Source organism: Antrostomus carolinensis, unplaced genomic scaffold (assembly GCF_000700745.2).
Source record: "Antrostomus carolinensis isolate BGI_N321 unplaced genomic scaffold, ASM70074v2 scaffold14616, whole genome shotgun sequence".
Lineage (NCBI taxonomy): Eukaryota > Metazoa > Chordata > Aves > Caprimulgiformes > Caprimulgidae > Antrostomus > Antrostomus carolinensis.
In genome coordinates, this window is record NW_010319882.1 from 24,467 (window position 1) to 39,285 (window position 14,819).

Sequence of the window (14,819 nt, forward strand, 5' to 3'; positions counted from 1 at the left end):
TTTGGAGATGAATTTATAGGCCTAAGGGTCTAGTCCTTGCTGCTTTACAGTCTTCCCCAGAAAGAGATTTAATCAACCAGTCAGAAAGATGATGTCGGCTTTATTGTTTCTGCGGAGAAGTGAAGCAGCCGAAACATCCCAGGGAGTTTGGATCTTGGTGTTCTCAGTTGATGAGGTTGAGCCTTTAACCTTGACTTGTCAGATAGAAACTTTGAAAGCATCCTAAAAAAAATGCTTTAAATTAAAATCCCAGTGACTGAGCTACAGGGTGAATCATTTCCCTGCTCTGTGACCATTCAGTAGAGCTGTCCATACTTGAGCAGTTTTTCATTTGCAGTTATGGTTTTTTTGGGTATTTTCAGATTCCCTGCTTTTAAAAGGTGCCTGAAGGACAACCTTTGGGGGTTGTTTTTTCTTTGTTTTCAAGGACTTTGAAGGAGACTGGACTGTACAGCCATCGTCACAAGCTAGCTGGCTCCCTGTCTGGAGGGATGAAGAGGAAGTTATCTATAGCTATTGCTCTCCTGGGTGGATCAAGGGTGGTGATACTAGATGAACCAACCACAGGGGTGGATCCCTGCTCTCGGAGAAGCATTTGGGAAATTATCTCCAAGAATAAAAAAGGTACTGTGATGAAGCAAGATGCTGCCCAGTGGCACAGGTGGTTTGCATCGCTTTTGAACTGTGGCTTTGAACTGTGGAGACTACAGAGAACGGATTGTGGGAGACTGGATTTTGCAGGCCTTCTGAGTGCATCCTGGTTGGTTTTTTTGTAAATTCGCAGTGTCATTTGGAAAGTAGCTTTACTATAATACACAATTTACAATGCAGTAACTTTCAGTTTCTTTCTAATGTTGCCTTTCATCCATTTTCACTAATAATTCAAAAAAAGCACAGTTGATTTTCACCTGGTACTCTGCCCCCTCATTCAGCATAGCTTCCACCTGTCTCATGTAATCATGTGTGTTTATTCTATGGTGGCTGACATCAGCTTTGCGTTTTCCAGGCAGAACCATCATTCTCTCAACACATCACTTAGATGAAGCAGAAGTTCTGAGTGATCGAATCGCCTTCCTAGAGCACGGAGGACTCAAATGTTGTGGTTCGCCATTTTACCTCAAGGAAACATTTGGTGATGGATACCACCTGACACTCACAAAAAAGAAGGTTTGTGTCTGAGTTTGTCCTAAATTTTCAGCATCTTGGGGTGGAAATTGAGCCAGTTGTGTGATAGGAAAGGAGGAGGCCAGTCATAGTGTCCCACAGAAATGAAGCATGCTGCAGAAGGTTCTTCTTAGGTATCTGCAGTGGAATGGTTGTTCCAGTATAATTCCACTTTCATGGAATAACTTGATTATGCGACCACTTTATGCTCAGGTGAGTGGGATGTGTTTTGGGTTGAAACCCTTGGGTTTGGCCACACAGGTTCAAGAATATGCTGGACTGTTTCCTTGGATTGCCAGTAAGATCATTTTTTCATATGCCCCAATCACTGAGATACGCAGGTTACAGTGCACATTGCTCTCTGGCTCACTCTGCCTGTCCCACACTGGAATTCACAAGCTTTTTTTATAAATAAGTTTACTTCAGAAAGACAACTTTGGGGAGCAGAGCTCCCCAAAACACAGGAGGCTTGGCTTCAGCTGCTCTACACGAACCCTCGGAGCAAAAATAGACAAGACAGAGGTTTGAACTTGAGCCTTTCATGTTCCAGGTGCATAGTGCAGTCCTTTTTATCCTCCCTTCCCCAGTGGGCCTTAGCTCCCTTTCAGGACCCATGAGCGCTGTCACTGCAGCAGGCACTGCTGGGGGCAGAGGCAGAGGTTTGTCTGTTTGTGAGCCTGAGCTAGAGCTCTCAGCAGCTTTGTCTCCAAGGGGGGCCATCAAGGCTTGTTCAGGGATGCAGACACTTACAGCTATATCAGCAGGAGCTGAGTGACAGATCCAAGGATGGTCGTGGTACCAAAGAACTACTGAGGATCTGGATGTAAACATCTTGCTTCTTGGTGAGAGATGCTAAGAGAGCCTGTGGCCTTCACTGCCCTTGAAGCAGAGGGAAGCTCTCCAGCAGGACCACCAGACCAACCTCCATGACCCTCAGAAAACAGGGGTGTCAGTGCTCTGCTTTGTTGAAAAAGAACAGGATCTCCTTGAGGGTTAAAATCAAGGCTGGGTGCAGAGTGTGAATTCTGGAGTTCAGAGGAATAAAGCAGATGGGAAGAGTCCATTGATAGTTTCTGGTCTAAGGCAAAACGTTCTCCTTGCAAGGAGGGGGTAACTCTACTCTTGACAGCTTTTATTACAGTGCTCTTGGTAGCCCCAGCACTCAGAATAACGTGCAGATACCATAAGAGATCAGCCCCTCTTCCAAACTGCTGGCAGTGTAGACAGAGAAAATGAACAAAAGACCCATGTGCAAGTCCTGTTTTTCATGGAAAAAGAGTGTATTTGTGCTGGCAGCCATGTCCAGGTGTCAGCTCTCTTGTGGCCAGGCTTTTTCTCTGTTATACTACAAACCCTCTAGCTTGTGCAAAGTGGTTGATTCAGGCCAGTCCCCATCCCTGAAGACAGAGGGAGCCCAGCGAGGTCTTGCGTGGACCAACATGGGCACAGGGTCACACACATCCTCTTCAAGGGCTAGAAACCCACTTTCATCTCCTTTTGATATTTAAACTGAAAAGTTGCATCCCTGGACTGAGATCACCTACTGATTATTCTATGGGACAGGATTTGGGGTAAATCATGCGGTAGGAAGTTTGACCTTGCAGCACTCTTAGTGACCACAGAGTGTTTTCCTCTTTTTTTTTCAGAACATGATAGAGGAGTGTGACACCACAGCAGTGACCTCCTTGATCCAATCCCACCTCCCAGAGGCTTATCTCAAGGAGGATATTGGTGGAGAGCTTGTGTACGTGCTTCCCCCCTTCAAGTCCACAGTCTCGGGTGCCTACCAGGCGCTTCTCAGAGCCCTCGATACCAGCTTGAGTGATCTCCACCTTGGTTGCTACGGGATTTCAAACACAACTGTGGAAGAGGTATGAGCTCGGGATCTATGGATTTAATGAAATGTTATGGAGATTAACTTCACAGCACGGTGCAGCTCTGCTTTCTGGGATAGACAGTGGCGTGTTTTGGATGTGAGAGTTGCAAGTGGAGGAAGACATGGTTTGGTTGTTCACTGTTATGAACATGTGAGTGTGTAGATGTATTAAAAAATCTATACATATACTAATGCACAAAGTGTACCACTGTCTCATCATGTTAACAGCTTTTTGGCATTTTACCCAGAAAATGAGATATTGGAGACAGACTAAGGAGAGAGGGCAATGATGTGTTTCTCTTTGAACTGTTCTCCTGGTCTCCACAAATGTGGGTTTGTGTACAGATGCAGTGAGCAGGGAGGAAGTTAGCAAAGCATCTGAAGATGAACTTCAGCATGGATGCTGTGTTGTACAAGTGGGTCACCTGGTGCGTCTTGGAGTAACAGAGGCACCTTAAATTTAGTTGCATCAGAAATAAAAAGTAACTCTATATGATGGGCAGTGATGACCCTTGTCTTGCAGAAAGGAGGGAGGGAGATTGTTACCTTTCTGCTCAGAAATTCTTGTTTGCTTTTAAGGTGTTTTCCTAAGGCAGCAAAAATGAGTTATACAGCATTTACCACGTGTAACTCGGGTGCCACGACTGTGCACACTCCAGCATGGAGGCAGCCAGGATTGCCAAAGGCTAGAGGGGAAAATATCCCAGGGAAACAGCCCTCCTTGTTTCTGTACTGGTGCCATGCAGGGAGAGCTGCCTGTGAGCTGCTCACTGTGTGAGTGGCAAGGGAGCAGAGTTATGTAGGACTGAGGTGAAATGCAGCGTCGTTTACAACTACTCATTAATCGTGTAGCAGGTAGTATTAGGACAAGGTAAGTCCAGGGGGCATCTGCAAAGGTTTAATTTTTGACTGATGTAGCAGGAGAGACCCAAGAGGTGACACAGAGCTGGACAACAATAATTTTATACTGAGAAAAAAAGTTAATTTCTCCCGCAGATCACAAAGGGAACAGAAAGGGGATTGTAATTCACAATTGCTGCAGTGACTACAGCTACCAAGTTAGGAGAGTGGATTCTGATTACTGTTTTGGTAAATGGAGTCATTTGGACCAATTTTCCTTCATATTTTCTTGCTCCATAGGTGTTTCTCAATCTGACAAAAGAGCTAGGGAAGAACCAGCCAGAAGATGCTGCACTGCCCCAACAGCTGCCTGGAGCCAGTGGTCAAATTGGCAGTGACGAAATGTCTATGAACACGGATACCTTCACAGAAAGAGACGGTACTAAATTACCTCCAGGGTTTATTCCAGATTTGTCACAGGTGCAAACAGTGACAGATGGACTGATTTGAGCTCCCCGTCCTCTTTCTTTGTTGAAAACCACATTTCACCCAGCTAGGAGCCACAAAACCAATAAATCACTAGAAGTACAACACTCAACAGTTGTTTAGATCCACTGGTTTGGAAAAGTCTGAATCACAGAATAAATTACAGAGGGATTTTGTTTGCATCCACCTTCCTTTAAATTGATCCAGGTTTTAATCTAATCAAATACAGTGTGTAGGTGAAAGAGCAAATGTATACCTCTGAAATTAATTGCTGTAATTGATGTAGAGAATTATTTCTACATAACTGGTAGAATTGGAGAGAAACTTTGTGGAAAGCCCTTAGCCTGTTGCAAAAGCAGCACAGCTCTGAGCTGGGTCCTCCTTGCTGCTTTGTGCTGTGTCCTAGCTGTTGTGGTGTGGTAAAACAGCTCAAAGGGCCAAGCAGTGGAATAAATTCACATTCAGAAGAGAATCAAGCTGCATCAGTATCTCTGAGGGTTTGAGAGCTGCAAAAGCTGGCACAGCCCAAAAATGAGCAAATAGCTGGCTGAAATCCTTTCTCAGGGTAGAAACATTTTTTTTTATACATATACCATTTATAGTTAGGGAGGCATCCAAGGGACAACGCAGAGATATTTTCATACTCACTTCTCAAAGCAGACCTACACTGTAAATGTTACTGTAAACAGTAACTCATATCTGTAGAGAAGTGTTTTATGTCACCCCTAATGGGAGCACTGAAAAGGATTTTATAAAGAGGAATAGGTTGCATAGGATTTGGCTCTGCTTTTAGTATAGCACAACCCTGTCCATAAAAAAGTTCAACTGGTTTATGCTCCTTGTTTTCTTATTTCAGGATTAATTCTCTTATTGATTTGTCTGAGGACCTGCTTTCTAAATCATGAAAATTTTCAATTTGCGAATATAAAAGAATAATACATTTTCCCTGTAAATTACAGCTGCATAGGTAGGATGTGGATGACTTCTTGTTGCATCTGGAAGTCTGTGTTCCTTTTAAAAGTTTTCAAAATAAATCCACTACATATATATGCATTTGAAATTAAAAAAACTGGTGTTACATGAGCTTATGACTCAAGAGCCAAAATTTGAGTCCTCTCCCAAGGCTGACCCTTGCATATGTTCCAGCTTAGTAGTTTTGATTTGCAATCTGTAAAGGAGTGCAGGAAGCTAAGTACACTCCCAGGGTACTATCACCATCAATTCTCCCTGCATTTCACAAACACTGATCCATGATAAAATGCTTTCTTCTTTTGTACCCAGATCAGCTCCTGATTAGATCAAAAAGTCTGCAGGGTTTGCCCTTGCTCCTGAAGAAGACATCAGCTTTGTTCATTAAGAGATTCCACCATACCCGGCGGGATGTCAGAGGCTTCATTGCTCAGGTCATCCTCCCAGTCCTCTTTGTGACGGCTGCCATGGGACTTGGGACGCTGAGAACTAAGGAGACTGAATATCCCGAACTGATTCTTTCCCCATCCCTGTACGGCACATCCGACCAGGCAGACTTCTTTGGGTGAGTGGTGTTCTTCTTGATCCTTAAACCTATTTGTTTAAAGACACAGTTTTACAATCAGGATTATTTCTAAGAAGACCCAGTGGAGAAGTGTTATGCAGATAACACGTAGTTACATTATCTGTATCGTTATGTTATGCGGATTACATGTAGAAATCCTGTTCCTTGGGGATCTCTGGGGGAGATGGCTTGGTTCAGACCATCAATCAGAAAGCTTTAGAAAAACAACCTCTCAGCTGGAATTAACTGTGAAATATGTGAACAATATTCTTTGTTTGCCACTGAAGTCCTCTGGCCCTGTGAAAGCCATACTATCCACTAGGGACTTTCTTTTTATATATATATACACACACACACACACACACATATATATATATATATATACACAATTCCCTGAATATGAAATAGAGGTCCCCACATCAGTTGTCTCCAACATTACAAATCTGGGATCAAATTCTATCCATTTTGTGAACTGTTTGCATAGTCCTCCTCTCTGTCGGTACCAGAAGTGCTCTCTTGCCCAGGCCCCACTAGTCCAAGGCATGCAGTCATTTGAAGGGCATGAGCTTTTTCAGTGTGGTTAAGATGTCACCAATGAATGATTTCATTGTGTTTAAAAAGCTAGTTACCAAAATGATTATCATTTGTATCATGATGTGAACTGTTGTCTTTCTCCAGTGGTTCTCAGCTTTAAGTCAGAAATATAAAATTCAGCCCTAAAGCATGCATGTCTGCTCTTAGGTGTTCTTTCCCAGGACTGCTCATGCCTTTCCACTTCAGTACTACTAGATGGGGGAATGAGCCAGAACTGCATGTCTGAGTCCTCTGTTCCTAATGTTCTCTGCTTCTCCTGATGGATGATTGCTAGAAAGCTGAGTCAGAAGTGAGAACCATTTTCTTAAATGACAAAAACCAAATGGACTTCACAGATGAGAGAGCTGATGAGACAAGACTGGAAGTAGTGCCTGAAAATTGCAGTAGACACTTTCTCTCTGGAAACAGAATCTCGATTGTCCAAAAGTTCATCACTATCTTTCTTAGATCTAGAGGCAGCAAATCACTGGAGTAGGTATGCAGCTCTAAGCAATGAGCAGTCCTTTTACACCTGTGTGACTATGCTCATGTATCGCATGTGCTTAAATGATTGCAGTGCTAGCACCACAAATAGCCATTTATTTAGCATCTTAAATCCTGTTTCGTTCAGACACGGGTTTACCTCGGCTCAGTGGTAATTGGAAGCATCTTGAACATTTTTCTGTTTTTTTGTTGTTTTTTTTTTCTTTGTTAAATCTTAGGAATTTTAATGAAACCACAGAGGCTTTAGTAGCTTCGATGCTCGCTTTCCCTGGAACGGATAACACATGCATGAATGAAAGCGATTCGTAAGTACTTCTTCATTTTCTTCCATTTAAATTCTGAATCTGCAAGAGAATTGACATAACACTATTAGCCATTCGACCTTAATAACCATCTTTGATCATCTGCAGAATTTTCATACATTGGTGCCACACGCAGAGAAAAAAATATCTCCTGCCTCCCTTCAGACACGACTTGCAGACTTTTCAGCTCATTAGGAGATGTCTAACTGGCCTTTTGCAGGCAGGCACAAGCTTGTGCTGCTCACAGACTTGAACTAGTGGGATGCAAGTCAGTTCTGAGCAGGGAGCTGTGTGGTCGTGATTGGTGTGAAGCAGACCTCAGCCCTGCCGAGAGCCTACGTGGCTCCTGTGTGGCTTGGAGCGAAGGCTTGTGTCTGCCAGCACGGAACTGGAGATATTCTTCTTGAAGACAGGAAACTATAATGTGCTTTAAGGCTGAGACTGGGACTTCCATACAGTCCCAGGACCGTGACACTGGTGTTCTTTGCTTGCCTCAAGAAGTATTCACCACCAAAAATTGACTCCTTTATTACTAAGAGTAGTAAGGGAACAGCTTTGGTGGTGGCAGGATGCCAGGATGAGAGCAAACTATTCTCATATCTGGGAGTCCTTGCCTCCCCAATAATCCCAATTATAACACTGAGCCCAGAAAGTTCTCAGCACAGCTTTTGTTATCTGTATCTACAAGTTGTGCTATGAGGGCTGCTTTGTTTGGGGCTCTGCAGATAATTTTTCAAGGAATTAGCAGTAAAATCCTGGGCAAACTTGCGTGCTCATGTGTGCCACCTCTCTGCAGGCAGCTATTTATACTGAGTATTTACAGCCACTGCCTGGTCAATACAGTCCATCACAGGAATGAGTTCCCAGTTATTGCAATGACAATAGCCCTTATTTCTGCACTGCAAGATGATTTTGCCCTTTACATGCTAACTCTATACACAGTCTACTGTGGGAACAAAGTGGTTTCTGGGTTCCTTTCTAATCAGCTGTACAAGTCCAGGCACAGAGAGGAGTCGTGAGGACTCTGCTGAGAGGCACTGAAGGCAGCAGGAGGCTGGGTATTCCCTGAAGCACCCAGAGCTAACAAGAAGGTCTGCTTTTCTGCTGAAGCTCTGACTGCCATCCTTGCTGTCATTAAACATGACAGCAATTAGCATCGCTTGCACACCTGAGCATAGAGAACCTCAGAGGAAAATGTGTTCATTTTCAGGCAGTGTTTAAAGGAGGACATGCTGGGCCAGTGGATTACGAGTGGAAACCAGAGAACCACGTATTCTGCCTGCAACTGCACAGATGGCATCCAGGTAACTTGAATAAACCCAGAAGAGAGGAGGTTTGGGGGGATATTTGGGAGACCTTGTAGGTTGGGAGTGGTTTTGTGGCAGGCATGATATTAAGGGGAACTAAGTGTTCAGATTCCTCCTGTCTCTTTTTGGCCTTGTTGATTTTGTACACTGGATAACCACTGTCTGCACCAGTTTGAGGACAGGAAAGGAAACAGCATCCTCAGAAGATTCACATGCTAAGATATCTGCCTTCCCCCTCATGGGTGGGAATATGTTTAAGGGTGTTCTTGAATGTTGTGTGATTGTCCCATTTAGCAGAGGTGAACATGTATTCAAGAGGAAAATTGCATTTTATACAAGCACTGTCACTATATGAAATCACAGCTATTATTGCTGTTTGCTCTTCAAAATTCAGCTTTATGCAAGGTCTAGATCCATCTCCTTTTGCTCTACTCCATATTATAAATAGTGATGATTAATAACAGTTATTTGCATTATGGTGGTACATACAGAACCACATATGGGCACTACTGGGCCTAGTGTCCTTGTATGCACGTGGTGAAAACGCAGATTCTGCCCCAAGGATGTTACAATTTTACAGTCCAGTTTGAAGCTGAGCTCTCCTCCCTCCAGTGCTATTCACTCATCTTCAGTAGGAAATCAGACTCAAGGTGCAGTGTGATGCCATTTGTAAGATAAAGCTTGTACTTAATTGAATGTTCATAGTCATTCCTTAAAATGCAGCTATTTTATGTGGTTTTCTGGCCATACACTTAATTTCACATAAAAGTATCAGCATCATTTCTCCAGTAAGTCAGGATAATGTTTAAAGTGAATTCTCAGCTCTAGCAGGCACAGGCAGGTGTTCCTCAGCATGGACAAAGCTATTTTGTGTATTCTGATGCAATGTTATGAACAGAGACACAATGGGGGAGGCCAAGGTTTTTGTTATGGATGAACTGGAAGAAGCAGCCAGCATGCTGTCTGGTAGGACACTTCAACCTTATGAAACAGTCGATGTGACTTTGACCCTCAGCATGTTAAATTATATATTCAGGACTAACTCAAGGTTTCCCTGAAGCTCAGGAAAATCTTCTCAATGACTGACAGTAAAATAGAAATATAGAATGTAGCTGCTGTGAGATGCAAGATGAGAGTTTGAGACCACCACAGAGTTTTCTGCTCTGTGAGTTGTTTTGCCCTCTGCTGTTGTCTGTGCAGTCACTCTGATGCTCTGCTAAGTAGGATCAGCCTTAATTCAGCAAAAATCTTCCTACGTAGCATGAAGCACATGTCAAGGTCTCACTGATGTCAGTAGAACTGAAGTGTGGATTTAAGCAAAGGCTGTTTTTAAGCACCTCCCTAAGTATGTTCAGGATAGCATGCAGGGATGTGTGCTGTGTGCCTCTGCACCCTGATTTGTGAATCATCAGTTTCTGTGGGAATCACTCCCGGGACCAGAATGTTGCCATTACCTGCTCTCAATCTTGTCCTGATATGGTAATTTTTAGTTAAAACATAGACACGAACATTTTTGTTCATTTGTTTCTGCTCAGACATGTCCACAGACGAACTACACTCCCCCCCACAGAAGGACCTTCTCCACACGGACACTCTATAACCTCACAGGGCACAATGTGGAGACCTACATTCTGGCAACTACCAAAGACTTCCTGCAAAAACGGTACAGCATAAATCTCCAGTCTTCCTCCTCTGAATTGTACTGGGAGCAGCCTCTTAGACATATCATATCCACTGTGCTTGAAGAGGTGACAGTGCAGAAGGGGTTTAGAAGGGCCTCTCTGCTGATGGTCTCTATGAATCTGCTGAAAGGAGGTAAAATGTCATGCAATCATGGAGTTAAAGGTTCATGCAAGTGCTTTGCTTGATCATAGCAGAGATAGCCTAGGGATAACATGTCAATCACCTGATAGGTTGATGGCTGGATCTGCAGACAAGCCTTTGTCTGACTCAGAAATGCTTAAGAAGAGGAAAATCTGACACAGCCTGTCATGAAGTAAACCCCAGGGAGAGACTTTCCTCCAAGTTGGCTTCTCTGAAGAGTCTCAGTGTGTGCTTGACTTTAAAAAGTGCATCCATTCCAGTGAAATTAAGAGGCTGAATGTTTTCCTGCACCATGGGGCTGTTAGAGCTATTAATGTGTCTGGACTCTGCAACACAGCTGCGCAGCATGTCTTGGGGCAAAAATAGCCTGCCATTAAAGTTGTCAAGGAAGATGTTCATCTGCTGTTGATTTAAACTGAGCTGCTTGTCTTCTGGATAAGAAGCAGCCATCTTATTCCAGTGTGGTAGGCAAACAAGTTAGGAGTCCACATGGCTCCAAACTGTTTCTCAAATGGAGGCTTTCAGCACAGTTTTGTCATAGTGCTGCCAAGTTTCTGTTTCCCTTTTTTTTCCCCCCAAATGAGGGCTCCTGCAACAGTGTTGGCTTGGCCACACACAACCTCCTGGGATAAATTATTTTAAGGCAAACTAGAATTAACTGGGGTGACAGTGGCATGCTAATGTGCACCAACCAAAGGTGTTAAAGCTTTTGAATGAAGGTAGCAATGCATTTCACTCTGGTTTTCACTCAGGTATGGTGGCTGGAGCTTCGGAATGCCTTTGACAACAGATCTCCAGTTTGATATCAGGCCAGTGCCCCCCAACAGAACATTGACTAAGGTAACTAACCTCCATCTGCTCATCCTAGCACGGGAAGTGTGAGACCCAGAAGTGATGTTGAGTTCAGGGATATTTCAGAAAATAAAGCAAAACCCTTTGAAATCTACAGCTTGGTGTGAGAGAGATGACTTGCAGTTCATTTCCTTTTCTCTCCCCATTCTTCTTTCTTGGTCTGACTTCTTTTACTAGCAGGAGACAATTTTTCTGCTGTCGTAATTTTATTATGTAGAGGTGAAAAGGTCAATTAGTAACACCTTTATCTCAAAAGAGAATGTACCTTAACTAGGGCTGGCTGGTGCACTCTGATGTACCTGTTTCTTTGTTTCTGCTCAGTGAAAATCTTATAATGCCTCAGCATTAAAAGCATCCAGGCCGAAATCTGAGGTAGCAGGGAAAAGCAAGAGAGATCCTATGATCTCACTGCCAAACCTAGCTACCAGGAGAGTGTTCCTGCAAGAGCAGTGCTGTTTTCAGAGGTGGCTCCAATAAAAGGGAATCACAGGTTTTATTGTTTCACACTCAGAGCTCATGTAATGTATTTGCAGATGTTTTCACCCCTCCAGTCTTAGAGCTTCATCTTAGATCTGAAAGCATTGCTATTTACTTATCACATGTCAGATTTAATACCTGGAAACCTTGATAGTGTTGGAAGAAGGGCAGACTCCAGTACTTGCTCTGCTGGGGCAAGGAGAATGAAATCAGTAAGCACACAGGACTTGGGGATGTGCAAAGGTGGATGCTGTGGGCTGTATTTAAGCCTCTAAGATTAATAGCCTAAGCTCTCTGTCCTTTGGTAGTAACTTACACCTCCAGCCTGGGTGCTGTGGGTCATGTGTCAAGTAAGTGATGGTAAATCCCCCCTGATTTTTCCCCTCAGTCCTCAGGGTTTATTATGGTAGAGGTAAGAAAAGTTATCATGGGGAGAGAAGGGCTGTTGCTGAAAGAGAAGTTGGCGACTGGCTCTTTTCTGCCCTAAAGCAACCTTTTTCCCTCTGTCTTTCAAGGAGTATTAGACATTTGTCTGCTTAGCCTTCTTTGGGGAATCTCCACTGCTATTGTTCATCAGATCTGAGCAACTTATTACAGAGAAGAAAACAAGTGTCTGTATGCTTTATGTCACATACCCAGCTAGTGCTTCTTTATTCTCTCCCAGAAGGCAAATGAAGCTGATGGGACTGCTTGTGCTGAAAGTGAAATTTGCCTTTATATTCATTCAGCACTTCATGTGGTTTTAATCACTGGACTTCAACTTGTAAAGCTTCTGACTTTAGATAACAACTGTGGAATGATTCATTTATGCAAGCAGAACAAACCAAAATGTAACCAGTAACAATTTCTCTCCCAAATTGTTTCAATTTCTCAATTGTGTGCAGGTGTGGTATAATCCCGAAGGGTATCACAGCCTCCCAGCCTATCTGAACAGCTTGAACAACTTCATTCTTCGAGCTAACTTGCCGAAAAATGAGACTTCTAGATATGGTAAGTGTCCCTGTACACGAGCAGATAGTTTCTCCCCTTTTGGGGGGAATATCCTGGTTCTGTTGAAATCGATGACAGCACTTACCTTGACTTTAACAAAGGCCATTTCTTTGTTCCCAGATATGCAATTCCTTTAAAAACAGAATTTAAAAATATTAATAAATCACATATTTCATTTCTCTTTGTCAAAGACTCAGGGGAGCTGGACAGGGAAGACCTCAGCTCCTACGTAAAACACTTCCTTCAGGCAAAAAATGCCAGTGGTTGCTATTTGATTTATTGCCTCTCATGGTACTGAAATAGCTGTCTCTTGTTAGATGCCCATTAGTTATGCATAGAAAGGCTACTTTAGGTCATCTCTGGGGGTGGGTTAGATTAGTAAATTTTAATATGTCACCCTTCTGCTGAGAGCAACTCGGGATGTGTGGGTATGTGTATGTTTGTGCTTGAATAAGAATGAGAGAGAGTGAGATTAAGTGAGAAACATAATTTTCAGCTATATTTTTCTTCTGACACACGACGTACACAGATTCCAAGGAGTGTTAGTAACCCTTTTGGGGTTATCAGTTCTCTTAGCTTCTCCTTGATAATGTAATGCAGCAACTCAAATTCCTGCTATAAACCAGGGCATCCTATCTTAGCACTTGTGGTTTAGCCTATATTAAGGGTGCAGGAAGGGCAGGAATATGTATGTATATATATGCTTGTCTCTAGAGATGGAGAAGGTGCAGGGACAAGAGAAAGATTTATGCTGATGCCATTTTGAGAAATCTTATACAGAGATTTATGGGATCTGACAAGAGTAGCAATTGTGTGCAGAAATGCCCTACAGATTGATTTTCTTTGACAAATAGTGCCCTTCCAGCCATGTCCCAGTCATGCCTACCCCCCCTCACCTCAGGGGCCTGCCGTTCCAGGTGACAGTGAAATAGGTGACAGCGTCTCTTTGCTCTTAAGACTATTCCTCACCGATGCATCTGAATTGAACTATAATGGGAAAAGCATCTGGTCTGAAGCTTTGAGCGTCATGCCATGAATTAAAGAAACAGTAGAATGCTGATTACAAGTCAAACCAGCATGTCTCTCTTCCCACCTCCACCTAGCGATGCACTGAAACTCCCCTCACAACAAGCTCCACTCACAACAAGTGAAACCGGTGTCTCGTCCCCACTGCCATCCTAAAATACCCACTGGCTCATGCCTTTGTGGTTTGCAGCATGCCCTCCAGGTCAAAAGGTTCAAGCTCTTTGGTGTGTGCTGCAAAAGCACATCACAAAGCTGCAGCACCTGCCTGGGTGTGAAGAGAGGAGACCTGAGCCAGGCACTTCCAGCGGCAGGAACATCCCAGAGCAGCTGAATTATTAAGCAGTGAAGCTTCTTACCCTGTCTCTGTATTCCCAACACATGCTGGAGCGAGAGCAAAGGCAGGAAGCTCATGTAAACTGTCAGAAAGTTTTCACAGGGAAAGTTTTATATTGGCAAAATAACAATTTTCGGTGGGAGAGAATAGCAGCAGTTTTTACTCCATCTGTCCTGCTGCTTAGGCGTTTTTGGGGAAGAAATGCTTAGTAGTAAATGACCAGACTGATAATTCTCTTCTTCCCACTAATGATCCAAGCCATAGAACGGGGGAAATAAAATGAATGGATGAGGATAGCTCCCCTGGGGTAGTGTAAATCCAGTTTGAAATACAATTGAACAGACGTTCTGCGTGCTATATTCCTGGCAGCTAAATCTATTTGTTGTTGTGACAAATAAATGACAGTTTAAGAACCGTTGAAATGGCCAGATAAAAGTGTGTTGTCACTTCAGCACTTTGAAAGAGGTGCCAGTCCTGCTTTAGAGGTTTGACTTAGACTGCGTATATTTTTTAAAAATACATAAAAAGCTTTTTACCCTGTCACTAAGCAAGTCATAATAGCTTTTGACTTATGTATATTGTGCTTTCTCTTCTCTCAATCCCAACCAACAAAAAAGAGAATGCATTGAAATGGAAATTTTGACTTCTAGCCTAAGCTTCAGTAAAGGAAAATGGCTTTACAGTGAAGTATTAACAGATTAGACAGACGGTGTCTTTCTTTCTCTCTTTC

General features: G+C 43.2%; 1 protein-coding gene across 1 annotated transcript in view; it reads left to right on the forward strand.

The window, feature by feature from the left end:
* Window positions 1-14,819, forward strand: part of ABCA12 (ATP binding cassette subfamily A member 12) — a gene marked incomplete at its 5' end in the record, with an annotated part of 54,247 nt that overhangs the window by 24,462 nt on the left and 14,966 nt on the right. Inside the window, 10 exons of the mRNA XM_010169425.1 lie at window positions 428-624; window positions 1,007-1,167; window positions 2,811-3,035; window positions 4,181-4,319; window positions 5,648-5,900; window positions 7,196-7,282; window positions 8,490-8,583; window positions 10,122-10,249; window positions 11,163-11,250; window positions 12,624-12,729. Of these exons, the coding sequence (XP_010167727.1) occupies window positions 428-624; window positions 1,007-1,167; window positions 2,811-3,035; window positions 4,181-4,319; window positions 5,648-5,900; window positions 7,196-7,282; window positions 8,490-8,583; window positions 10,122-10,249; window positions 11,163-11,250; window positions 12,624-12,729 (1,478 nt within the window). The remainder of the gene's footprint in view (window positions 1-427; window positions 625-1,006; window positions 1,168-2,810; window positions 3,036-4,180; window positions 4,320-5,647; window positions 5,901-7,195; window positions 7,283-8,489; window positions 8,584-10,121; window positions 10,250-11,162; window positions 11,251-12,623; window positions 12,730-14,819) is intronic.